Here is a 25,759-nt window from a genome sequence, read left to right on the forward strand (position 1 = left end):
CCATTCACTTGTGATATTTCTGTTATGGCAGCACTACATAACTAAAACAATGTCCCTCTCTAGGAACTGGTACCTCTTGATAACATGTCAAAGAACTTTCTTCTAAGGAGCATTCTGGCAGGACATCTTCCAAGATAGATTTGTTTGTTCCTCTGGCAGTCTGTAATATATTCAATATACTTCTCCAGCACCATAGTTCAAAGGCATCAATTCTTCTTCAGTCTTCCTTATTCATTGTCTGGGTTGTGCATGCATGCGGCAATTGAAAATACCATGGCTTGGGTCAGGTGCACCTTTGTCCTCAAAGTGACATCTTTGCTTTTCAACACTTTAAAGAGGTCTTTTGCAATGTGCCTAATGTAATAAATCATCTGATTTCTTGACTGTTTCTTCCATGGACATTCATTATGGATCCAAGTAAAATGAAATCCATGACAATTTCAATCTTTTCTCTGTTTATCATGAGGTTGCTTATTGGTCCAATTGTGAGGATTTTTGTTTTCTTTATGTTAAGGTGTAAACCACACTAAAGGCTGTAGTCTTTGATCTTCATCAGTAAGTGCTTCAAGTTCTCTTTGCTTTCAGCAAGCAAGGCTGTGACATCAGCATATCTCATGTTGTTAACTAGTCTTCCTCTAATCATGATGCTGCGTTCTCCATATAGTTCAGCTTCATGGATTATTTGTTCAGCATACAGATTGAATGAGTATGGTGAAAGGATACAATCCTGATGCACACCTTTCCTGACTTTAAATCATGATCTATGTATAGATTCCTCATGAGCACAATTAAGTGATCTGGAATTTCCATTCTTCACAATGTTATTCATAATTTGTTATGATCCACAGAGCCCAATGCCTTTGTGTAATCAATAAAACACAGCTAAACATTTTTCTAGTATTCTCTGCTTTCAGCCCAGATCCATCTGCAATCACCAATATCCCTTGTCTGATGTCCTTTTTTGAATCTGGCTTGAATTTCTGGCATTCCCTGTCAATGTACTCCTGCAATTGTTTTTGAATGATCTTCAGCAAAATTTTACTTGCCCGTGATATTAATGGTGTTGTTCAATAATTTCCACATTCTGTTGGATCATTTTTCTTTGGAATGGGCACAAATGTGGATCTCTTCTAGTCAGCTGGCAAGGTAGTTATCTTCCAAATTTCTTGCCATAGATGAGTGAATGCTTCCAGTGTTGCATCCCTTTGTTGAAACATCTCAATTGTTATTTCATCGATACCTGAAGCCTTGTTTTTCACCAATGCCTTCAGTGCAGCATGGACTTCTTCCTTCAATACCATCAGCTCTTTATCATATGCTACACCTCCTGAAAGGGCTGAACATTGGCCAATTATTTTTGGTACAGTGACTCTGCATTCCATCTTCTTTTGATGCTTCCTGTGTCACTCAGTATTTTGCCCATAGAATCCTTTAATATTTCAACTAGAGGCTTGAATTTTTTCTTCTGTTTTCAGCTTTAGAAATGCTGAGTATGTTCTTTCTTTTTGGTTTTCTAATTCCAGGTCTTTGTACATTTCACTAGTGTATTTTACTGTGTCTTCTCCAGCTGCCCTTTGAAATCTTTTGTTCAGCTGTTTTACATGATTGTTTCTTCCATTCTCTTTAGCTATTCTGTATTTAAGGGCAAGTTTCAGAGTTTCTTCTAAGATCCATTTTGTTCTTTTATTTCTTTCCTGTCTTTTAAATGATATTTTGCTTTCTTAATGTATAATGCCCCTGATGTCATCCCACAACTCATCTGGTCTTTGATCATTAGTGTTCAATGCATCAAATCTATTCTTGAGCTGGTCTCTAAACTCAGGTAGGATGTACTCAAGGTAATACTTTGGCTCTTGAGGACTTGTTTTAATTTTCTTCAGCTTCAACTTGAGCTTGCATGTGAGCAATTGATGGTCTGTTTCAGAGTCAGCCCCTGGCCTTGTTCTGACTAATGATATTGAGCTTTCCCATCATCTCTTTCCACTGATGTAATCAATTTGATTCCTGTGTATTCCTTTTGGCAAGGTCCACATGTATATTCACCATTTATGTTGTTGAAAAAGGTATTTCCAATGAATAGGTCTTTGGCCTTGCAAAAATCTGTCGTTTGATCTCCAGCATCATTTCCATCAGCAGGGCCATACTTTCCAACTACTGAGCCTTCTATTTTGTTTCCAACTTTCACATTTTAATCACCAGTAATTATCAACGACTCTTGGATGTTTAATCAATTTCAGACTGCAGACGTTGGTAAAAATCTTCAATTTCTTCATCTTGGCATCAGTAGTTGGTGCATAATAACTGGTCTTCCTTTTAATCATACTGATATTATCCTATCACTGACAGCATCGTACTTCAGGATAGATCTTGAAATGTTCCTTTTGACGACGAATGCTCTGCCATTCCTCTTCAATTTGTTATTCCTGGCATAGTAGAATATATGATTGTCTAATTCAAAATGGCCAATACTAGTCCATTTTCAGGATATTTATCTTCAAGCAGTCCATTCCATTTTTGACAACTTCAATTTTCCTTGATTCATATGTGGTACATCCTACATTCTGATTATTAATGAATGTTTGCAGCTGTTTCTTCTCATTTTGAGTAGTGCCACATCACCAAATGAAGGTCACGAAAGCTTTATTCCATCCATATCATTAAGATTGACTCAACTTTGAGGGGGCAGCTCTTCCCCATTCATATTTTGAGTGGCTTCAAACCTGGGGGTGCTCATCTTCTGGCACTATACCAGATAAAGTTCCAATGCTATTCTTAAGGTTTTCACTGGCCAATTTTTTTTAGAAGTAGATCTCCAGGTCCTTCTTCCTAGTCTGTCTTAGCCTGGATGCTCTGCTGAAACCTGTCCACCATGTGTGACCCTGCTAGTGTTTGAAATGCTGGTGGCATAGGTTCCAGCATTACAGCAACATTCAAGCCACCACAGTACGATACACTGACAGATGAGTGGTGGCTTTTAGGAAGAGTTTCCATAAAAAAATAATCTATTACAGAACACAGAAATAGAATTCAAATTGAATCATTTTGTGATGATACACACACACATATAATCTTTTTTTTTTTTTTTTTTTTTAACAGAATCTACCACTGCTTTGGCAAAGCTCCTTGTATTGTATACATCAGATACAAATTTATGACAAGGTCCCAGCCTCTTCCCTATGGGAAAATTTACCTAGGGCAGTTCAGTGAATCAGTCTGCGGTTCTTTGAAACTTCAGCTAAGACATGGATGTTAAGAGAAGTCAGTCTCTCTGACCCTTCCCAGGGAGGTTGGCACCTTCTCATTGAAACACTAGGAGGTCTGATGCCTGCCTCACATCTGAGAAAAGGAATGCAGCTTCCATGTGCAGAAGAGAGGAGGCTGACTGGGAGCCAGCCCAATGATGCAGGTATATTTCCTGTGAATCAGACATGAGCTGCATGGGAAAATAGACAGGTGGAGTCATCTCCGGTCTGCTCCAGTAGGTCTGCCTGAGAGGAGGAGGATGGAAGATAACAATTAAAGATGGATTCCTAGGACTAAGGAGAGTCTCAAGGGACACAATGGAATAAAAAAGCACCCTACTCCCTTGCTCCACACTCCACCAAGATACACTGAAATGGTGCCAGTTCAAGTAAGATTTTTTTTTTTTTTACCAGTTTTCCTTCCTCCTCACCCCTTAAAATAACAGAAAAAACTACAAAATTGGGTAAGTCATATACAGACTATCAAGCTGGGCAGCAGGAGAAGTAGAAGTCAGAGGCTGAGAAGCTAACTACCCTTCCCATGCCCACTGCAGGATTCCAGCCTGAAACAGGGTTGGGCTGCGGGAAGGGAAAATATTTAACTCTAGATCTGAATTTAGTATTAAACACTGAACTGAGAATGGCTGCCTAACATAAAGATGGAAAAGAACTATTCCTAAAACACTGGCAGAAAACCTGTGGGATTTGCCCAAATTTTCATCTGTGGCAGAGAAATTTCATATATCACTGAACACAAAGTCACATAATGACTAGATTATAATTCATGTTTATTACAAATAAACTGGTTGCTAAAGATTTTTAAAATTATAATTATAAAATACAAACAGTTGCCATTGAGTGCACTCTGACTCATGGTGACCCCAAATGTGTCAGAATAGAATTGTGTTCCACAGCGTTTTCAATGGCTGATATTTTGGAAGTAGATCTCCAGAGCTTTCTTCCAAGTTGCCTCTGGGTGGACTCAAACCATCAATTTTTTGGATAGCAGTTGAGCAAGTTCACTGTTTGCACCACCCAGTGGCCCCCCAGTTAGTGCTGAATTGATTCCAACTGTTGGTGACTCCATGTGTGTCAGAGTAAAACTATGCTCTATAGGGATTTCAGTGGCTGAGTTTTCAGAAGATTGCCAGGTCTTTCTTTGGAGGCACCTATGGGTGCACTCAGATCTCCAACCTTTCCGTTAGCAGCTGAGCACAGCAGCCATTTGCATCACTAAGGAACTCTAAATTAATCATAAAAAAAAAAAAAACCCAGTGCCATCGAGTTGATTCCAACTTATAGCAACCCGATAGGACAGAGTAGAACTGCCCCATAGAGTTTCCAAGGAGCACCTTGTGGATTCGAACTGCCAACCCTTTGATTAGCAGCTGTAGCACTTAACCACTATGCCACCAGGGTTTCCAAAAAATTAATCATAGGCAAGGCAAATTCAACAATTTTTTAAGTCTTAGTCACCACAATAAAATAGAATTTATCCCAGGAATTCAAGGATAGCTCAAGGTAGGAAATCAGTATATCAAGTTACAGTTCAATATATAAAGTAATCATATAAATAGGTGAGAATTTATAAAATCATATTACTTCTAATATGTAAAAAGAAAATAATCTAGGGTCAGTCATCTCATTCATAATAATTTGTTAAATATTGGTTTATAAGTTCCATGCGTTGGTGATATTATCTGTATCTTAATCCATGACACAGTTCCCAGAAACTAATTGACAGCCAAAATACATGTACATATATTCGTTTATGGAAGTGAAAGAATAATAATTTCCTTAAACTACTAAAAGTGTAAATTATTTTTCATAATAGGGCACAAGAAGCACCCCTATTATAATGAAGACTGAGGTGATACTTTACACTGTTATCTGTATTGTTTATCAATGTTCTGGAAGTTGAAGCCAATGCAATAAAGCAGGAGGCAGAAATAATAGTAAAAACTATTGAAAGTGAAGATAAAGAATCCTCACTATAAGCAATATGATAATATGACGGAATTCCTCAAGAGGATCAAGTAAACTGCTAGAATAATGAGAGATTAGCCTGGATGAATAGGATATTGTATAAATACATAGATAAACATAACTATAAATGCATAAATCAATATCCTTCCCATGCACCAGGAAGTCAGTTAAATGATCCCATTCCTAATAGTAACACATTTTTAAAAATAGAAATAGCAGAGGAGAAGCCAACATGGCATCCTAGACAGGCCAAACATGCCGTTCCTCTGCAGCAAAGACCTGAAAAAATAAGTAAAACAGATACAAATGTTAATCCTGGAACCCCACACATCAAAGGAAGGGATGAAGAGCTAGATCAAACACCTGATGGAAGAAGAAACTGATGGAAAACAGATCGAGGACAGATATGAAGTGGAGGTCCCCTATCAATTAACATGGCACAGCATTACCATCCTGAAGCATAGCCAGCAAGTACAGGAAGGCAACATCACAAAGCTCCCAACAGAAGACAGCACCCAGTAACCAGAGAAAACCACTTTCCAACCCCTCACCTTTCTGATGAGTAGAAGCAAGAACCTCTCCATCCTAGAAGCCCCTATGGCTGAAGTCCACAATATGAACTCCCCAATCCTCCCTGGGCCCGCCACCAACCCTCCCACCATAGAGATTTATTTTTTCCTTTCTTCTTTTTCTTTCTCACTCTTACCTAGCCCCTTATACCACATCCCCACCTTACTGCTGACCCCACAGGTAGGAAGCCACCAGGCTGCTGCCACAAGTCCACCATGCCCCTACCACTGGCTCCTGCAGCACCACCATTTTTTTTTTTTCACTTTCTCATTTTTCTTTCTCTCTCCCACCTAGCCCCATATGTCACCTCCCCTCCCTTTCCACTGGCCTCTGGGTCTGCCCTGCCACTACTCACTGGTGCCCACCGTGCTGCCAGATTTTTATTTTATTTTATTCTTTCTTCCATTTCTTTCTCTCTCCTACCTGGCCCTGTATGTCACCTCCTACTTCTTCCCACTGGCCCCCATAACACCCTCATTGCTGGAGAACCACTGGTGCACTGGTCTGTCACAGCCCATCTGCCAAACCCGATCATACTGCCATTTTTTCCTTTCTCTTTCCTACCTACCCCAGTACATCAGATCCCTCCCTTCTCAGTGGCCCCTGGGTCTGCCCTAGCTGCACTTGCCAGTCCCCACTGCACAGCCATTTTTTTATTTCTTTTTTTTTTTCCACTTTCTTCCTTTTACTCCTCCCTCCCACCTACCCCCCATGCCACTTCCTCCCCTTCCCACTGGTCCTGGCTGCTCTGCCATGGCTAGAGAGCCAATGACACACTGCTGCCCAAGGTCTGCTAAGCCACCACCTATCAGATCCCGCCACACCACCATTTTCTTTCTTTCTTTTCATTTTCCCTCCCACCTAGCCCTGTAAGCCACTACCTGCCCTTCCCACAAACTCCTGAGTCTGCCATGTACCTACTTGCAAACGTCCACAGTATCATCACTTTTTTTTCTCATTCTTACTTGTTTCTATCTCTCTCCTGCCTAGCCTCATATATCATCTGCCCCTCTTTTCCATGGGCCAACACTGCACCCCTGCAGTTAGAAAGCCACTGGCCTGCTGCCTCCTAGGGTCTGTCCTGAACCCACCTGCCCATGGACACCACTTTGAGGAAAAATCAGAGAATACAATGAATAAAAATGAAGATGATCTAAGAATTATGTGGGACACAATCAAGAGCAAAAATTTGCACAAGATTGGAATTCCAGAACTGGGAGAAAATAAAAACCAGAGAAAAGATGGTTGAAGATTTGGTGGCAGAAAACTTCAATAATATCATAAAAGATGAAAAGCTGAACATCCAAGAAGCTCAACAAACCCCATATAGGACAGACACCAAAAGAAAGTCACCAAGACATATCATAATGACACTCACCAAAACCAAAGACAAAGAAAGAATCCTTTGTTTCTCATGAAAAATGAAAACTCACAAAGGGAAAACTAAACTCTGATTAGTATGCAAAAACTATGCAGGCAAGAAGGCAATGGGATGACATATATAAAACCATGAAAGGAAAAAACTGCCAAACTAGAATAATATATCCTGCAAAAGTTTCTCAAATGCAGTGGTGAAATTAGGACATTTTTAGATAAACAAAAATTAAGGGTATTTGTAAAAACAAAACCAAACTTACAAGATGTATTAAAGGGAGTCCTTCTGATAGAGAACAAACAGCATCAGGCAACAACCTGAGTCCAGGACACAGGACAGCATCAGCAGATACCAGAATAGGTAATGAACTCTCAAGGATAAAACAAAACTAAAAAAAAATTATAATAGGGAACCAGAGAGGTTCAATCTGTAAATGAAAATGCCAAAACAATAAAAGAGGGAATAAATGGTGTAGGGATAGAACTCTCAAATGGGGAGGAAGTCAAAGTGATATCAAGTAATAAAAGACTGCTTCAAACATAGGAAGATAAGGGTAAATTTCACGGTAACCACAAAGAAAGTTATTAACCTACTCATCAAAATAAAAATGAAGAAAAACATGAAGACTCAGTAAACACAAAATCTATAATAAAAAAAAACTATAATAACAATAGAAAAAAAAAGAAAAACCATCCAAAAAAAGGAACTCAACACAGGAGAGCAAGACAAAGAACACACCAGCACCACAAAAAACAAAACAAAAAAATCAAAACAATATGTCAGTAATAAACTAGTATAACTGTTGATAAGAACACTTAATGTGAATGCACCTGTAAAGAGACAGAGAGTAGCAGAATGGATTAAAACAAAAACAATGCATCGATATGCTGTCTACAAGAGACAGAACTTAGGCACAAAGAAATAAATACATTAAAAATAAAAGGATAGAAAAATATGTATTAAGCAAACAATAACCAAAAAAGAGGAGTGGCAATAATAATCTCAGATAAAATAGACTGTAAGGCAAAATTAACCATAAAAGACAAGAAACGACATTATATATTGATTAAAGGCACAACCTACCAAGAAGACATAACCTTAATAAAAATCTACGTACCCAATGACAGGACCCTAAAATACCAAAAACCAAACCAAAGTCATTCCCATCAAGTCAATTCCAACTCACAGCCACCCTAAGGAGAGAGTAGAGCTGCCCCATAGGGTTTCTAAGGAGCCCCTGGTGGATTTGAACTGCCAACCTTTTGGTTAGCCATTGTAGCTCTTAACCACAATGCCACCAGGGTTTCTAGACTCCAAAATACATAAAGCAAACTCAAACCGCACTCAGAAGAGAAATTGAGAGTTCCACAATAATAGTAGGAGGTTTCAACACACCAGTCTTGGTAAAGAACAGAAAATCTAGAAAGAAATTCAACAAAGATACAGAAGATCTAAAGGCCAGAATCAAACAACTTGACCTCCTCACTCACATGTATAGAAAACTCCACTCAACAACAGCAAAATGTACATTCTTTTCCAAGGCACACGAAACATTCTCCACAATAGGACACAATTTAAGCCACAAAGCAACCCTCAATAAAATCCAAAACACTGAATTAAAACAAAACGTTCTCTCTTATCACATTGCCATAGAAGTAGAAATCAGTAAGAGGAAGAGGAAGGGAAAAAAAATCAAATACATGGAAACTGAATAACACCTTGCTTAAAATCAACTGTGTAATAGAAGAAATCAAAGAGGATCAAAAACTTCGTGGAATCAAATGAGAATGAAAACACATCATATCAAAACCTTTGGGACACAGTAAGGGCTGTACTCAGAAGTCAATTTACAGCAATAAATGGACATCAAAAAAGAACAGACCAAATTAAAAATGTTAGCCCTACACTCAAACAAATAGGAAGAGAACAGCAAAAGAAGCCTGCAGGAATCAGAAGAAAGGAAATAATAAAGACTAGTACAGAAATAAATGAAATAAAGAACAGAAAAACAATCATCGAGACCAAAAGTTAGTTCTTTGAAAAGATCAACCAAATCAACAAACCATTGACTAAACTAACAAAATAAAAACAGGAGACGAAGCAAAAAAAAAAAAAAAAACAGGAGAGGAAGCAAATAACCCAAACAAGAAATGAGATGGGGGACATTACAAAAGACTCAACTGAAATAAAAAGGATCATAACAAAATGCTATAAAAAATTGTACTTCAAAAAATTTCGGAACCTAGAGGAAATGGATGAATTTCTAGAAACACACTACCTATCTAAACTAATGACAGCTGAGATAGAAATTCTGAGAAGACCAGGGCAAGAGAAGAGATTGAAGAGATTCATTATCTTTCCTTATCAAAAGGAAAAAAGAAAAAACAAAACAAAACAACAACAAAAAAGCCCTGGCCTGGACGGCTTCAGTATAAAATTCTATTAAACATTGGAAAAAGAGTTCACACCAGTACAACTTATACAATTTCAGAGTATAGAAAAGGAAAGGATACTCTCAAATACATTCAGGTGTATGGATAATATCCATACACCTACAAGGAGAACCAGTTAATATGACTACTATTCAAATTTACGCACCAACCACTAAGGCCAAAGATGAAGAAATTGAAGATTTTTATCAGCTTCTGCAGTCTGAAATTGACCGAACATGCAATCAGGATGCATTGATAATTACTGGAGATTAGAATGCAAAAGTTGGAAACAAAGAAGGATCGGTAGTTGGGAAATATGGCCTTGGTGATAGAAACAATGCCAGAGAGTGAATGGTAGAATTTTGCAAGACCAACGACTTCTTCATTGCAAATACCTTCTTTCACCAACATAAACCGTGACTATACACTTGGACCTTGTCAGGTGGAATGCACCAGAATCAAATCAACTACATCTGTAGAAAGAGATTATGAAAAAACTCATTATCATCAGTCAGGACAAGGCCAGGGGCCGACTGTGAAACAGACTATCAATTGCTCATATGCAAGTTCAAGATGAAACTGAAGAAAATCAGCGCAAGTCCACGAGAGCCAAAATACGACTGTCATGGATTGAATTATGTCCCTGCAAAAATGTGTGTATCACCTTGGTTAGGCCATGATTCCCAGTATTGTGTGGTTGTCCTCCAGTTTGTGATTGTAATATTATATTAAGAGGATTAGGGTCGGGTTGTAACACCACCCTTACTCAAGTCACCAACCTGATCCAAAATAAAGGGAGATTCCCTGGGGTGTGGCCTACACCACCTTTTATCTCTTGAGATAAAAGGAAAGGGAAGCAAGCAGAGAGTTGGGGGACATTATACCACCAAGAAAGCAGCACCAGGAGCAGAGCATGTGCTTTGGTCCTGAGGTTCCTATGCTGAGATGCTTCCAGACCAAGGGAAGACTGAAGACAAGGACCTTCCTTCAGAGCCGACAGAAAGAGAAAGACTTCTCCTGGAGCTGGCACCTGAATTCAGACTTCTAGCCTACTAGACTGTGAGAGAATAAACTTCTCTTTGTTAAAGCCATCTACCTGTGGTATTTCTGTTACAGCAGCACTAGATGACTAAGACAACAACCTTGAGTATATCTCACCTGAATTTAGAAACCATCTCAAGAATAGATTTGACATGTTGAATACTAATGACCAAAGACCAGAGGAGTTGTGGAATGACATCAAGGGTATCACACATGAAGAAACCAAAAGGTCATTGAAAAGACAGGAAAGAAAGAAAAGACCAAGGTGGATGTCAGAGGAGACTCTAAAACTTGCTCTCGACGTCGAGTAGCTAAAGCAAAAGGAAGAATGATGAAGTAAAAGAACTGAAAAAAAGATTTCAAAGGGTGGCTCAAAAAGACAAAGTAAACTATTATAATGACATGTGCAAAGAGCTGGAGACAGAAAACCAAAAGGGAAGAACACGCTCAGCATTTCTCAAGCTGAAAGAACTGAAAAAAAAAATTCAAGACTCGAGTTGGAATAGTGAAGGATTCTATGGGGAAAATATTAAATGAAGAAGAAAGCATCAAAAGAGAATGGAAGGAATACACAGTCATTATACCAAAAAGAATTAGTTGACACTCAACCATTTCAAGAGGTAGCATATGATCAGGAACCAATTATACTGAAGGAAGAAGTCCAACCTGTGCTGAAGGCACTGACGAAAAACAAGGCTCCAGGAATTGACGGAATAACAACTGAGATATATCAACAAATGGATGCAGCACTGAAAGTGCTCACTTGTCTATATCAAGAAATATGAAAGACAGCTACCTGGCCAACTGACTGGAAGAGATCCATATTTATGCCTATTCCCAAGAAAGGGGATCCAACTGAATTCAGAAATTATCAAACAATATAATTACCATCACGCAAAAGCAAAATTTTGCTGAAGATCATTTAAAAGCAGCTGGAGAAGTATATCAACAGGTAACTTCCAGAAATTCAGGCCAGATTCAGAAGAGGACGTGGAACCAGGGATATCATTGCTGATGTCAGAAGGATCCTGGCTGAAAGCAGAGAATACCAGAAGGGTGTTTACCTGTGTTTTACTGACCAAGCAAAGGCACTCGACTGTGTGGATCATAACAAATTATGGATAACATTACAAAGAATGGGAATTCCAGAGCACTTAATTGTACTCATGAGGAACCTGTACATAGATCAAGAGGTAGGTGCTCAGACACAGCAAGGGGATACTGAGTGGTTTAAAGTCAGGAAAGGTGTGCGTCAAGGTTGTATCCTTTCACCATACCTATTCAATCTGTGTGCTGAGCAAATAATATGAGAATCTAGACTATATGAAGAGGAACAATGAGGCATCAGGATTGGAGGAAGACATTAACAACCTGCATTATGCAGATGACACAACCTTGCTTGCTGAGGGTGACCTATGGTCAGCTGATATTTGACTAAGTGCCAAAGTCCATTAAATGGGGAAAAGAAGGTCTTTCTACCAAATGGTGCTGACAAAACTGGATGTCCATCTGTAAAAAAATGAAACAAGACCCATATCTCACACCATACACAAAAACTAACTCAAAATAGATCAAAGGCCTAAATATAAAACTTAAAATGATAAAGATCATGGAAGAAAAAGTAGGGACAATGCTAGGGCCCTTAATACATGGCATAAATACAATACAAACTATAATTAACAATGCAGAAACATCAAAAGATAAACCAGGTAACCGGGAGCTCCTAAAAATTGAACACTTATGCTCATAAAAGACTTCACCAAGAGTAAAAAGAGAAGGAGGGACAGGAAGGGACAGGAAAACTGGAAGAATGGACATGGGGAACCTGGAGTGGAAAGGGAAAGGGAGAGAGTGCTGACACATTATAGCAATTGAAACCAATGTTACGAAACAATTTGGGTGTAAATTTTTTAATGAAAAACTAATTTGTGCTGTAACCTTTCACCTAAATCACAATGAAATTAAAAAAAAAACAACAAAAAAAACTATATCAGTTCAGACCAAACAGTCAACAACTACTTTATAGCAAAGATAAGAATGTAATGGGGCAGGGAAACTACATGAATGGAAACTGAACAACTAGAATGGAAATAATGAGAATGTTCATGCATTGTGAAGAATGTAACCAATATCACTGAACAACCTGTGTAGAAATTATTGAATGAGAACCTAAATTGCCATGTAAACGTTCACCAAAAACACAATAAAATATTATTTCCAAAAAAACTAAAAAAAAAGAAAGAAATGGCCTTATCAAGTGGCTGTCTATGAGAAAATGACAAAACTTTACTAAAAGTCATAAACAAAAATAAGAATGAATGCAGCCACAATATGTCAGGTAAGAAAGACTGAATATGGTATGACATCTTTTCTTCCTGAAGTAAGTTTTAATTAGTATCCAATCGTAGTTTCAAGCTGATATTTTTAGGTATCTGAGAAAATAAATAATTCTAATGTTCATGTAAAAGAATAAACCCATTAAATTTTGGGACAAATAGCTAATCGTTTGAGGACAAAAAATTGGATATCTCACATCCTACACTGAAATAAACCATGATGGAATAAAAAATCTCAACGTAAATATGAAAGTACTAATACTACAGAAAAAATAATTGGAATTCAAATTTAATCCTCCTACAATACTTTTTTTTTTCTTCATCAGGCAGTACTCTAGATGTTGGAAACAGAACAACGAACGAGACAGAAACAGCCCTTTTCTCAAAGAGTTGCTATTCTCCCAGTGGATACCCCAACATCACAGATGGAAGTAAAATGTTAATAAATGAGAAATGCAGTAAACTGACAAGGTCAGATCTGGATAAGTGCTGTGATAACAATAAAACAAGGTAACGTAGTAGAAAGTGGATAGATGATCAGAGAAGAGCTGTCCTCAATTACACAGTTACATTATGATGCCCAAACCAGGAATATCTAGAAACAGAATACTGTACATCCAGGAAGGAGCAAGTGCAAAGGTTCTAAGATGGGGACATTCTTATACTGCTTCAGCAGAAGGAAGGTGTGCATCCTGGAAGCATGATGAGGGAGAAGGACAATGGTAGAGAGAGAGGGGTGAGAACTGCAATTACCAAATCTTCAACTAGAAGGAGGTTGCTGTGGGGAAGCTGTCTCCTAAAACAAGGTCAAGGCATAGAATGAGCAACGGTTGGTCTCTTTGGAAACGGGAATATGAAGACATTTGTCTGTTTTCAGACAAGGTAATGTCATCTACTGAGAGTAAGGAGGGAAGTGTGAAGGGAAGGTGTGAAAGGGTCCTAAATAAGAAGAATGGACAGGTTTGGGAATGGTAGAGAAATTTATGGATGTCAATTTACAGCCAGACCAGTGATTCTCCTCAGCCTTGTTCAGTCCCTTGGTGTGGTGTAGAGCACATATGGAGTAAATGAATCAGTTTTTACAGTAGATGAAGTAATGAGAAAACCCAAAGCAGGTGTCACCATCATAAAGCTAAGATGTACTTTATTGTTGGTGGGAGTAAAAACTGACATAATCCCTTTCGGAAAACAATTTATCAATGTATTATTTACTTCAAACCCAAACTCAATGCCGTCAAGTCGATTCCAACTCATAGGGACCCTACAGAACAAAGTAGAACTGCCCCACAGGGCTTCCGAGGCTGTAATCTTTATGGAAGCAGATTGCCACATCTTTCCCTCATGGAGTGGCTGGTGGGTTCAAACCTCAATACATACAAGTAAATGTGAGGTAGTAAAAAATCAAGCACACCTGTATTCAAATTATGGGGGCCTTTACATCTCTGTGAGCTTTTATGGCTTTTCTGGGGGCAAAAGGTATTTGATCAGAACCACCGTAAAAAATGCAGTTTTGGAATAAGATGGTAGTAAAACCATTAGATGATTTAATTAAAATTTTCTCAAATGTGTTTCTAGCTTCATTTCAATACTACAATCAACCTTTTAAGTATGGGAATTACAACTCTAACAATTTTAAACAAACTACAATATATTGTCCAAAAAGTTGCAATGAACTTCTCAGGCAAACTTTGACTACATTGTTTTGGTGAAGATGACTCAACCTCAGGCTCCAAGGAGTTTTTGGAGGAAAAAAAAAAAGTATTTTGTGAACCTCTTACCAATTGCTGGCATCAACCAGAGAAAAGGCCTGAAGATACAGTATGCATGGTATAAACCTCAAGTGACCAGTAGATTGATGAAGAAAGACTGGGGAGTGGTTATGACTCCACCTTCTCACAGACAGGGAGCAACTTCAGAACTGAGTTGCCGACAGTTGGAAGGCTGTGATGGGACCCTCCTCAAAGAGACCAAGGCCCATGAGCCTCGTAGTCAGCCAAGCTCTTCCAAAGGATTTTTTCAAAGAACTTGAATTTTATTTTAGGATGGTATGCATGCCCTATACAGAACACTCCCTTTCATCATGTGGTGGCTTAGACCTGTGAAGGAAGCTGTTTATTGTCTCACCCAGTTGTACTCAAGCTGGTAAAGAAGCAGTTAGTGTTAGCACAAGTTTCAAGCTCAAGGGGCTATGAGAGGGTAGAAAAAATGCTTCATGACTTCGAACAACCTTTTGTCACCAGGAGAAAAAGATCACTCTCAAGTATCTGTGTGAGTAGTCCTCAACTCCTTCTGCAGAGTAATCAGTGTTATGAATTAATGGCTTCCCAGAATAGGGCTGAGGTGATGTATGAACCCACATGATGGACTGCTTATCAATGGCCAGTGATATTCATTTCTCCAAGAGAAATGAAAAGTTTTCACTGATCCTGTGACTGCAAGCGCTGGATGTGAAACAAAAAAAGCAGCCCAGAGGAGCTGGGCATTGACTGGCCCATAGTGCAGGCTACTGCTGAATGGATGGTGGTGGCCAATTCCATCAATTCCCAACTGCTGGACTTCTGACAGGAAAGGGTTGACATTCACTTGAAATGTCAATTCTGTATCCAGCAGTGAGAAAAATTCAACCTTCAGGTCTCACGGATACAGCCAGTCCAACATCAGGAAGGTAATTCTACTGGGGAGGACGTCTATCAGCAGCTCCTTACGGGTAGGGTAGCAGCAGCAACTCCAACTCTCCACAAACTTTCTGCCATGTGGAGTCTAACCCACTTAAAAAGCACAGCTGCGCCAGACCTCTCCTCCTGGCTCTTGAAGAGGCACCGTCCACACCAAGGTGCTTATTTACCAAAAGGATACTTATTATTACTGAAAGTTTCCCATGGATTATTATTAGATTATTATTTAACTTTTATACAGAAGTATATCAGCAGAGTATTAACTAAAGATACCTTTTATGTAGCTATACTTTTATATATATGTATACTTTTTTTTTTCCCTCTTGGTCTTTCTTACTCTTATCTGCTATATGGTGCTAAATCCAACATGTCTAAATGGACATTTGGAAATTTATTACAGTGGTTTCATACATATTTGTAATGGACTGAATTACGTCACCCAAAAAATGTATGTATCAGTTGGCTGGGTGATGATGGTTCCCCGTATTCTGTGGTTGTCCTCCATTTTGTGATTGTAATTTTATGTTAAGAGGATTAGGGTGGGATTGTAACACCACCCTTACTTAGGTTATCTCCCTGATCCAATGTAAAGGGAGTTTCCCTGGGATGTGGTCTGCACCACCTTTTATCTCTCAAGAGATAAAAGGAGAGGGAAGAAAGCAGAGAGTTGGGGGACCTCATACCAGCAAGAAAGCAATGACGGGAGAACAGCACGTCCTTTGGACCTGGGGTCCCTGCACCAAGAAGCTCCTAGTCTGGGGGAAGACTGATGAGAAGGCCAACAGAGAGAGAAAGCCTTCCCCTGAGCTGACACCCTGATTTTGGACTTTTAGCTTACTTTGCTGTGAGAAAATAAATTTCTCTTTGTTAAAGCCATCCACTTGTGGTATTTTGTTATAGCAGCACTAGATAACTAAGACAATATTATATAATTCTATGCAATAGAGTTGGAGTTCTTTGCTTTTAACAGAGACATACTAATGTATTCTGCCTCTCATAAGAAAATAAAGAATACAAAAATGTGAAAATGGAGTGAACCCAAATGGTAATTTTGTTTAAAAAGTCAAAAAGTCCTAGCTTTATTTTTATTGGTATGTGCTTCTTTATTTTTATTGGTATGTGCTTCTTTTTTATCTTCCCCTGTTACACACACACACACACACACACGCACACACACACACAGAGGAAGCTGCTTCTTTTTTCTTCTCTCTCCCCAGGCAGATAAATTAAGGACATGGCTCTTCACTCCATGCTCACAGACTTCTACATAATCTTTTATACAATTGAAGTACTTGTCAGAACCTTCAGAAGTTTGCCAACCACATCTTTCATTTTCAGTCCAAGATATAGCAAAATGCTGAAACTGTCCTAGAGAAACTTCAGACTATATTCTTTTAAAAGTAACACCACACTTCGGTTGACATATGCCACTTTTTTCTCTTATACTTAAAAAAAGTCTGGTCTTGCTGAAATTCCAGCTGTCATTCTATACTGTCAATATTTTCTGTTTAAGGTGATGTTAAATCATTTACTCATCATGAGGTACTGAAAATTAGCGATTTGGATTTAAGTATACAATGCTGTTATGAATTTACATATAGCTATTGGCATTGGCATTTTTATTGGCATTTTATTTGAAAGGCCATGGACTCAAAATATGTTGAGAAAAATATTTCCCCCAAGATACTCCTATATGCCCCACTCAAAACTGTGGCCAATTGCTAGAAGGCCAGGAGATCAAGAAAGAGACACACACATATACACACTCCAAACCCTAAATACAATTATAAAACAAACAAAAAATGATTGCAAAATCAATGCAAAAGAGGAGAAGGCCTTTAAGAAAGAGTGCCATTTAGCAAGGGTGATATTCAAAATAACCACAGCAGGGGTGGGGTGTCCAGGTGAGGGACCTGGTCACCAGGAAAGCCCAGGAGTTCCTCTGGGCTCAGGACAGCAGCCTCATTTCCTACCCAAGTAACAGGAGGCTAGGGTGAGAGATGTTCTCATCAGGAAGCCTCCCATTCCTTTGGGCTTTCCCATAAATATCAGTGACACCATCCTCTACAAGGCTCAATGGAGACCACACTCTGTCCACACAACAGATTTTTTTTTCAACTGTTCAAATAGCTTTGGAGAGCATTACTGAAAGCCTCTGCAGTGTCAGGGCAGTATTAATTATAGGCTATGTTATAAAAAAAAAATATATATATATATTTTATAACATTATAATATTTTTTTTTCTCTTTTTTTTATGTCATAGGAACTCCGTCCTGAGGGAGTCTGTGTTCTCAGATATGGAGACCAAATTAGATAAAACCAGCCCAAGGAAGCTGGTGTTCAATGGCTCAAATGACTATTTATAGTGGCAGTGATGCTCCAAATAGAATATTTCTGAGATTTTTTTTTTCCTGCAAAGCTCACAGTGTCTCATGGATGTTTCCTAATTAGTCTGCAGACCAGCTCACTTACTTCAATCATTTCTGTGAGAAATTCACAGCCAGCGAGGCCACGGAGTGGCACTGTGGGTGGCAGGCCTACCTGAGCCCGTAGAGCACTGTCCCGTCGGGGTGCAGGCGGATCATGCGGTTCTTCACCGTCACCCCATGCACAAATGACTTTTTGTCATTTAAAAAGTATGTGTCAGGCACCCAGAGCTGGTCAGCCACTCGATTGTCCAATGTGAGGTTGAGAGGGATCCCCGAATAGGCAAGCCTCTTGTCTCTCCAATATTGTTGGAAATACATGGTTAAGGTGTAGTCCTGGGAAAAAAAGAAAGAAAAACATCAGGTTGTACTCACCTATAGGTATGTTCCCCTCATGGGTTCCCAAATCCAAGTTGGAGTCTGAGCTCTCCAGTGAATTCCTAGGAGAGGCAGGGGCCCTTTGTAGGCAGGGTAGGAAGCAGAAGTGGCTTTCTTGTGAATACAGATAATGGGCTTCATAGGTGTATCTCGGGTGTACATAAATTCAGCGTTTTATTTGGGTAGGAACCAGACTAGATAAATTGGCATTTAAGAGGTAACCATATTTTTATATAGAGTAAAGGCCAAAACACATGTCACTGTAAAATCAGGTTGCTGGCCAGGAACAGGAGTGGTCACATTGGCCCTCATCTATTACCAGGTAGACATGTTCATCAACCACCCAAGAGAGATGAGCTCTACTCACAATCTCTCTCTTTGCAACTTTAGCCACTTTCTTCTCATTCTGCCCTCTGTGGGGTTATAAATATGCATCCAGTGGAGAGCAGTAGCTGCAGGTCTTCTAATGCCCCATCCTTCATATTTTCTTTTCTTCCAGCATGCCACAGCCATGTCCACACTGGCTAGGCCATCGTGTCACCAAGAGATGGTGACATTATTAGTCTGATATTGGGGAATGGTCTCCCTCTATGCCTCCCATCCAGACTGCCTAAAAAAAGGCCTTGGGCCCAGTGCATTCTCTGGTAAGGAGGCTAGGAACTGGGTTCCCTTTTCTCTCCCAGTTCCTTCTCCCTGTCGCAGAAGGCTTCCCCCTGTTCTGGGTACACAGTAACTTTCTTTGTCTCTTGCACATGCATGGGTGCCATATGGCACCTGGACAACCCCACTTTTATATCTGTTCCTGGTGGGGAGGAAATGAGTTCTCCTGTACTATGACACAAGGGGGGTAGAGGCTCAAGAGAGAAAATGTGCCAGATTCTAAGAGCTGGCCTTGGCGTGGGACAGTGAACTGAAGGGGAAATAGATTTTGTCAAGCTGAACATGAGCACTCCCATGTGGTCCACTAGGTCACTACAGTTTGAATTCTTATATAAACCCCTGGCATGGAGTGACTATTGTTCACCACCACTATAAAACCTCTGCCCTCCCACTACAGTGTCCAGAGATCTGCTTTGGTTCTGCAACCCCCAGGACCTGGCCTTGTGTGTAAGTCTCCCTAATAAAGCTCCTTGACTGACACACTGGAGTTGCCCTCCTCTTTCTTTGGTCTTTCTGCACCCTCCGTTTTTTGGAGACAAATTTCAAGTCACTGGCCCATGCCTGATCAATCAGCGACCCAGACAGGAGAACCAGGAAATGCCAAGTGGGAGTGAGAAATCTGCAAAGGAAAAACTGGGTCAGCCAGTGACCTCTATGTGGGGAGATCTGGCCTGTATGCTTTTCTGTGGGGGAAGTCTCAGTTGGCCAGCAAGTTCCATGTGGGGAGGTCTGACCCATATGCCTTTTGGTGGGGAAAATTCCTGACTGACCAGTGACCTTCCAGTAGGGAGGTCTGGCCCATATCTTTCTGTAGGGAAAGTCGTGGGCATGCCAGAGTACAGGGACACCCAGAAAATGCCAAGTGACAGAGCCCAGTTGTGGGCAGACATGTGTCTTCATAAGTGTGGAAAAGGAGATAAGACAGCAGTAGTGGCCATGGAATGGCTGCTTCTCCTTGCTGATTGGCTGGCCACCGAAGCCCAGCCAGCTGCTCAAGTGCACAAAACAGCTTTACAGGAAGAGTTGCAACTGAAAAGGGATGTGTGGCAGTTATGTGTAGCCATGACTGACAAGTACTGAGCAGCTGCATCAAGAAACAAAATGAACAACTAGAAATGCTGGCCTATAGGTTTATAAAGATTGGAGATTCAAGGGCTAGGGAAACAGTCTTCTAGCCATTGCTCAAAACCCTCCAACAATGGGATCAGAGATAGGTGGGGGTTAAGCAGGTCTCTGTCACTGAGAATACCCTCTAACACCCAGCACAAAGCAAGAGTTAAAACAGCAGGGGGAAAAAAAAAAAGAAGTAAAAAGCCCTTCAGGATATCTTGTGTTGAGCAGCCTTGAAGAGACCTTAGAGACTCTCTCTGGAATTCTCTGATAACTTCCCCTGCCAAGACAATCGAGCAGCAACATAGTTGTTGATGTGGTAAACAGTAAGGAGAAAACTCAGACAGGAGGGCTCACCTCCATGTTACCAGGTAACTGGGCTGAACTCCTGCTTAAGCTTGGTGTGGTGGAGGTGCGACTCCACAAATGGCTGAGGGCTCTGCCAACTTTGCCCAGATCTTCTGGGTTTCAGCAATAATTAAGACTGAGGATTAAGCCTAGGTAGGTTCCTCTGTCATCAGGGAGGACCAATGGCTTTATGTTATAATTAAAGTTCAATAAGAAAAACTTTTGGATCTGAGGTCACCATCACTGAGACCCTTACCCAAGCCTGACTATGGATGAGTCCCTTCAGGGACCCTACAAACCCCTATTCTATGTATTCATAATGTTGATGTATTAGTGTACACCTTTGTAAACTTCTGCCTCCCTGTCCTAATGGGAATTGCTGAGGTTAGGGCCATTTTTAGTGGGGCAAATGGAAACTGTAAAGTGGGCTATAACAAATAGCCTGGCCTTTCCATCTGGACACTGACAACCCTCAGACTGACATATAAAGCAAGCTCCTATGGGGATGAGACATCTGAACATCAATAAAAAAAATCAGTTCTGCTCCTGATAAGCTTTTGTTACTTGTGTGGATGGTCACTAGAAAAGTCCCTATGCTGAAAGGGGAAACAACCAATGAGCAGACCACTGTTGTCAACCAACTACAGAGGCTGGAGCATCCTCTGTGCCAGAGTAGAGATGTGCAACTCACCACCTCCTGGATTTAAGAAAGAACAACCCATGGAGATACGCACACCATCCTAGACTAGGTCTACATTCATGGACTGCCACTATCATCAGAAAACGCCATACAGCACAGAAAAGCTGACCTGCCTATGAGACCCTGGCCAAGGCTAAAACCTGCTCAGGGACAGATTTCCAAGTCAACAGGCCAGGACAGTCTGGCAGGTAAATCATATCAGGGGCCTCTTATCACATACAGAAGCTTCTACTAGATCTTGAACGATCTCTTCACACTCTATAACACCCCCAAACAATAGGGGTGATTAAGCACTTCATTGGACAGACTTAAATGGCTGATGGGAGGGGACAAGACAACCCCAGCCTGATCTACACATCTTGGGCAAGCAGTCTGGGGCCTTAATGCAGCAGCTCCCTGCAAGCGCAGTTCTCATTTGCACCATGTTTGATCAAACTGCTTATTCTATAAAATGTGTTTCTTTTGTAGACAACTGTTCCTGACAAAAGATCTGGCCTCCCACAGAAGTGACTGCCTTAAGACTGGGACAGACATCCTGGGTAGTTATACTCAGGTAACCCTCACCTCAAGTCCCACGGAAGATAGGGGAGGGGAAAGGGGAATTGTTAATGTCTCTTTTTCTTCCCAGATTATCTCACAAAGGTGGACCGGCCTCTCATCCACAGACCCCAGTGATAAAGCTTTTTGCTAGAGCTACCAATCAGACCAACTGTTGGCTATGTCAACATTTGAACCGAGATGACAAGTCATCTCCCCACATTGTTCCAGCTGTTTGTCAACAAGGAGGACACCTTGTGAACTAACTAAATGTGTAATCTGGTGTACTGAGATCATGTGGTAAATGAATACGGTTGACTCCACTACTCACGAAAAACATCTTTTGAAGTATGAAAGCTACCTGTGCAGAGTGCTCCAACTTTAAAAAGAAATCCCTCTTTGTGTGTTAAAGAAGTAAATGGCACGAGACTGGATGATTTGACTCTGAGAACGGTACTTTTGAGACTGAGTTTCACGTTACTCTAGACACTGAGAACTTACAGAATATGACCAGGAAGTTCAATGTACATTGACTGACTACACCAAGTCTGAATTAGCCTGTTTTGGCAATGGTAATACCTTGTTCAATTGTGCTGAGAAAGGAAGTTTTTGTATTACATGTACTGAAATGTGTACATATAATGGTGCCATGTTGGGAGAAATATGCTGTTTTTACATAAATGAATTAGGATTTGTTATACATACATAAAAACATAAGAGTGGATAAATGGAACCCTCTGATCTATTCAGTTGCTTAGATTAAGCCACAACTGGAATGGCTGGTTGAGATCGCTCCTGTAAGGAGGCCTGATCAATCTGCTGGGACAGTCCTACTAGTAACCCTTACTAAATGTTGCCTCAAATGATACACAACATAACATTCACCAGAGTTACGCACTAAGTCACGAACATGCAGTTCAATATCCAAAATGGGTGACGGGCAAACCAGGACTTGGTATTGCTTTGCTTCTTTTTCTGACACCCTGATGGGAGTAGGGGGTGGACTGTTGGGGTAACGGTCTGCCTCTATGCCCCCCATCCAGGCTGCCTAAGCAAAGGCTTTAGGCCCAGAGCATTCTCTGATTAGGAGGGTGCCCAGAGCGTTCTCTGATTAGGAGGGTGGGAATTGGGTCACCTTCTCTTTCCCAGTTCCTTCTCCTTATTGAAGAAGGCTTCCCCTTGTTCTGGGTACACAGCAACTTTCTCTGTCTCTTACACATGTGTGGGCACCATACAGCACCTGGCCAATCCCGCTTCTATATCTGTTCATGGAGGGAATGGGGTGTCTCAAGCTATAGCACAAAAGGGGGAGTGGCACAAGACAGAAAACATGACAGATTGTGACAGCCAGCCCCTTGGGGGGTGGAATGAAGGGGAAATAGGCTTTGTGAGGCTGAACATGGGTGCTCCCATGTGGTTTGCTAGTTCACTACAGTTTGCATTATGTAAGCTCCTGTCATAGAGCCACTATTGTCCACCACCACTATGAAACCTCTGCCCTCCCACTGCCAGGTGTGGAGATCTGCTTTGGTCCTGCAGTTGCCCATGACCCAACCTAGTTTGTAAGTCTCCCTAATAAAGCTCCTTTGCTGCCACACTGGAGTTGCCCATCTCTTTCTTTGATCTCTCTGCACCTTTCATTTCTGGAGACAAATTTCAAGTCACTGATCCATGTGTGGACATCTATTTAAAAGTGGAGCCTAAGCAAAAGCTGGGTGGGGAGTGGGACATGACGCTGCCTTGGATCTCTCCAAGGGGCTCTTCCTCTCTCTACCCACCCAACAAAACAAGCAAATCTCTAGGAAGATGGTCCTACTGATTTTTTTTTTTTTTTCTCGAAGTACTTTGTACAACGAGAATAAAGTGGAGAAAAGGCAAAGTGAAGGCTGGGCATGAAAAACAGACATTCTTTTGTTTTTTTTGTCAATCACTACTAGAGTCTGTAAGGATGAAGTCTGAAAATCTGGTAATCTTCAGAGGACATTCTGTACTCCACATGGAAGGATATAAGCTGAAGAAACAAATCCTCCTGCCATGGGACGAAAAACTAGCTGGTGCCACACACAGAGAACTTGCAGGTTCTCAGGCTTTCAGGTGAAGACCTCAAACACCCTCATTTTTAGATAGTGGAGACAGACACAGAGGCAGATGGCAAATGGCAAATCCATCTTAGAACCCATCCTGGACACAGGTCTTCTGATGTCTCATCCAGAATTCTTGTCACTGCTCATTGGGCAGTTCTTAGCTTCTGCTAATCAAAAAATGGGTTTCTATTACTGCTATGAATAGTCTGGAATACAGAGACTATGAAATGACAAAGAGCAGATGTGGACTCAACCTTCAGGTGCTTCCAAGCATAAAGAGATGACAAAATCAACACATACAAAACAACGGTCACAGGTAACAAGGTGTTAAAGCTCTGAAAAAAAAAAAAAAATTTTTTTTTTCCTCTGAGGCCCATTCAAATCGGAGGGGAAGGGGACAAGAAAATTCACATGGTCTGGGGGTCTGCAGAGGCTCAGTTTGACAGAGAGGGAGCACCTAAGCATGAGGAGAAACAGAAACATTTTTCCAAGCCCTTCCATGGACAAAGCTCTGTGCCTAGTATTACCTACCGATGTGATTCCCCTCCCCCCACACATACACATAAACCACAATGAATTAAAGTTTCTCACAGAGATGGTGACATTTCAAATAAGACCTCCATTAGCTAGATATCAGGTAGGGAGCATAAAAAAACTCATGGGGACACTGATTTTAAAGCATTAATGGGAATCACTGAGGAGTACAGTTTTGCTGAAACATAGACTAGGCCAGTTCTCACACTAGTGGGCAAGGCAGGATTCCACAGCTGTGACCAGTTTAGTAGCCAATGAAAGCAGCTGAAGGATTCTGTGTAGTGACTGTGTGTGAGGAAGATCAATTTTGTATTAGTGGGTTCAAAGGACAAGAGAGAAGATGGACAAAAACTTTAAGGGAAGTGGCCAGTACCTTTGGGTGAATCATAAGGTAGGACAGGTAGACTGGGCCCAGATTGGACAGATCCTGGAAAGTTAACAGAGACAGTCAGGCTTGATGTAAAGCATCACCATGGAAATGGGTCTTCAAAGGATAGAACCACATTCACCTTCCCTTATCATTAACTTTGGCTAATGTTTTAAAAAAAAAAAAGATTGCCATCGAGTCAATTTGGACTCATGGTAACCTTGTGTTAGAGTAGGACTGTGCTTCGTTGGGTTTTAGTGGCTGATTTTCAGAAGTAGATCACCAGGCCTTTCTTCCAAGGTACCTCTGGGTGGATTCAAATCTCCAACCTTTCAGTTTAAGCATTTATACCACCCAGGCAAGGTTTTGGTGGCATAACGAGGGGATGGGAATAAATTATCGGTAGCAACTGAAGGATTTTGTATTTGAATAAAACCCAAAGCAAACCCGTTGCCACTGAGTCAATTCTGACTCATAGCAACCCTGTAGGACACAGCAGAACTGCCCCATAGGGTTCTCAAGGAGCGGCTGGTGGATTCAGACTGCAGCCTTTTGGTTAGCAGCTGAGCTCTTAACCACTGCACCGCCAGGGCTCCTGTACTTGAATATAAGCCACCAACTTAGACTCTTACTCAGAAAGAAGAGTTCCATTTGTTTCTTCCTTTGGTTTCTGAACAGGCATCTTCATGACTGCATCCTGAAGTCTAGCACTCTTCCTCCTAGAGCTCCCTTCCGACTGGCTCACATACAGAGTGCCTAAGAAAAGGTGGCTATGTCAGTTTGCCCTGGGACCCAGCTATGATTCACAGCCTGATAGCTGGGGTCATACTCTGTGCTGTGCTCCCCTCCAGGCTGCCAGCGGCACCTCTCAGTTTGAGTCTTGGGTGTTTACTGAGGTGACCTGGGTAGATTGGAACTGGGAGGAGAGAGAGCATAGGTAACGGAAGAAGGAAAAACT

The 25,759-nt window shown here is 40.8% G+C and overlaps 1 protein-coding gene across 2 annotated transcripts in view; it reads right to left on the reverse strand.

Annotated features, from left to right (window-relative positions):
• GABRB3 (gamma-aminobutyric acid type A receptor subunit beta3) overlaps positions 1-25,759 on the reverse strand; it is a 376,930-nt gene that overhangs the window by 96,902 nt on the left and 254,269 nt on the right. For both annotated transcript variants that reach the window (XM_049905851.1, XM_049905850.1), the window contains exon 4: positions 18,199-18,419. In XM_049905851.1, the coding sequence (XP_049761808.1) occupies positions 18,199-18,419 (221 nt within the window). The remainder of the gene's footprint in view (positions 1-18,198; positions 18,420-25,759) is intronic.

Source organism: Elephas maximus, chromosome 13 (assembly GCF_024166365.1).
Source record: "Elephas maximus indicus isolate mEleMax1 chromosome 13, mEleMax1 primary haplotype, whole genome shotgun sequence".
Classification (NCBI taxonomy): Eukaryota; Metazoa; Chordata; class Mammalia; order Proboscidea; family Elephantidae; genus Elephas; species Elephas maximus.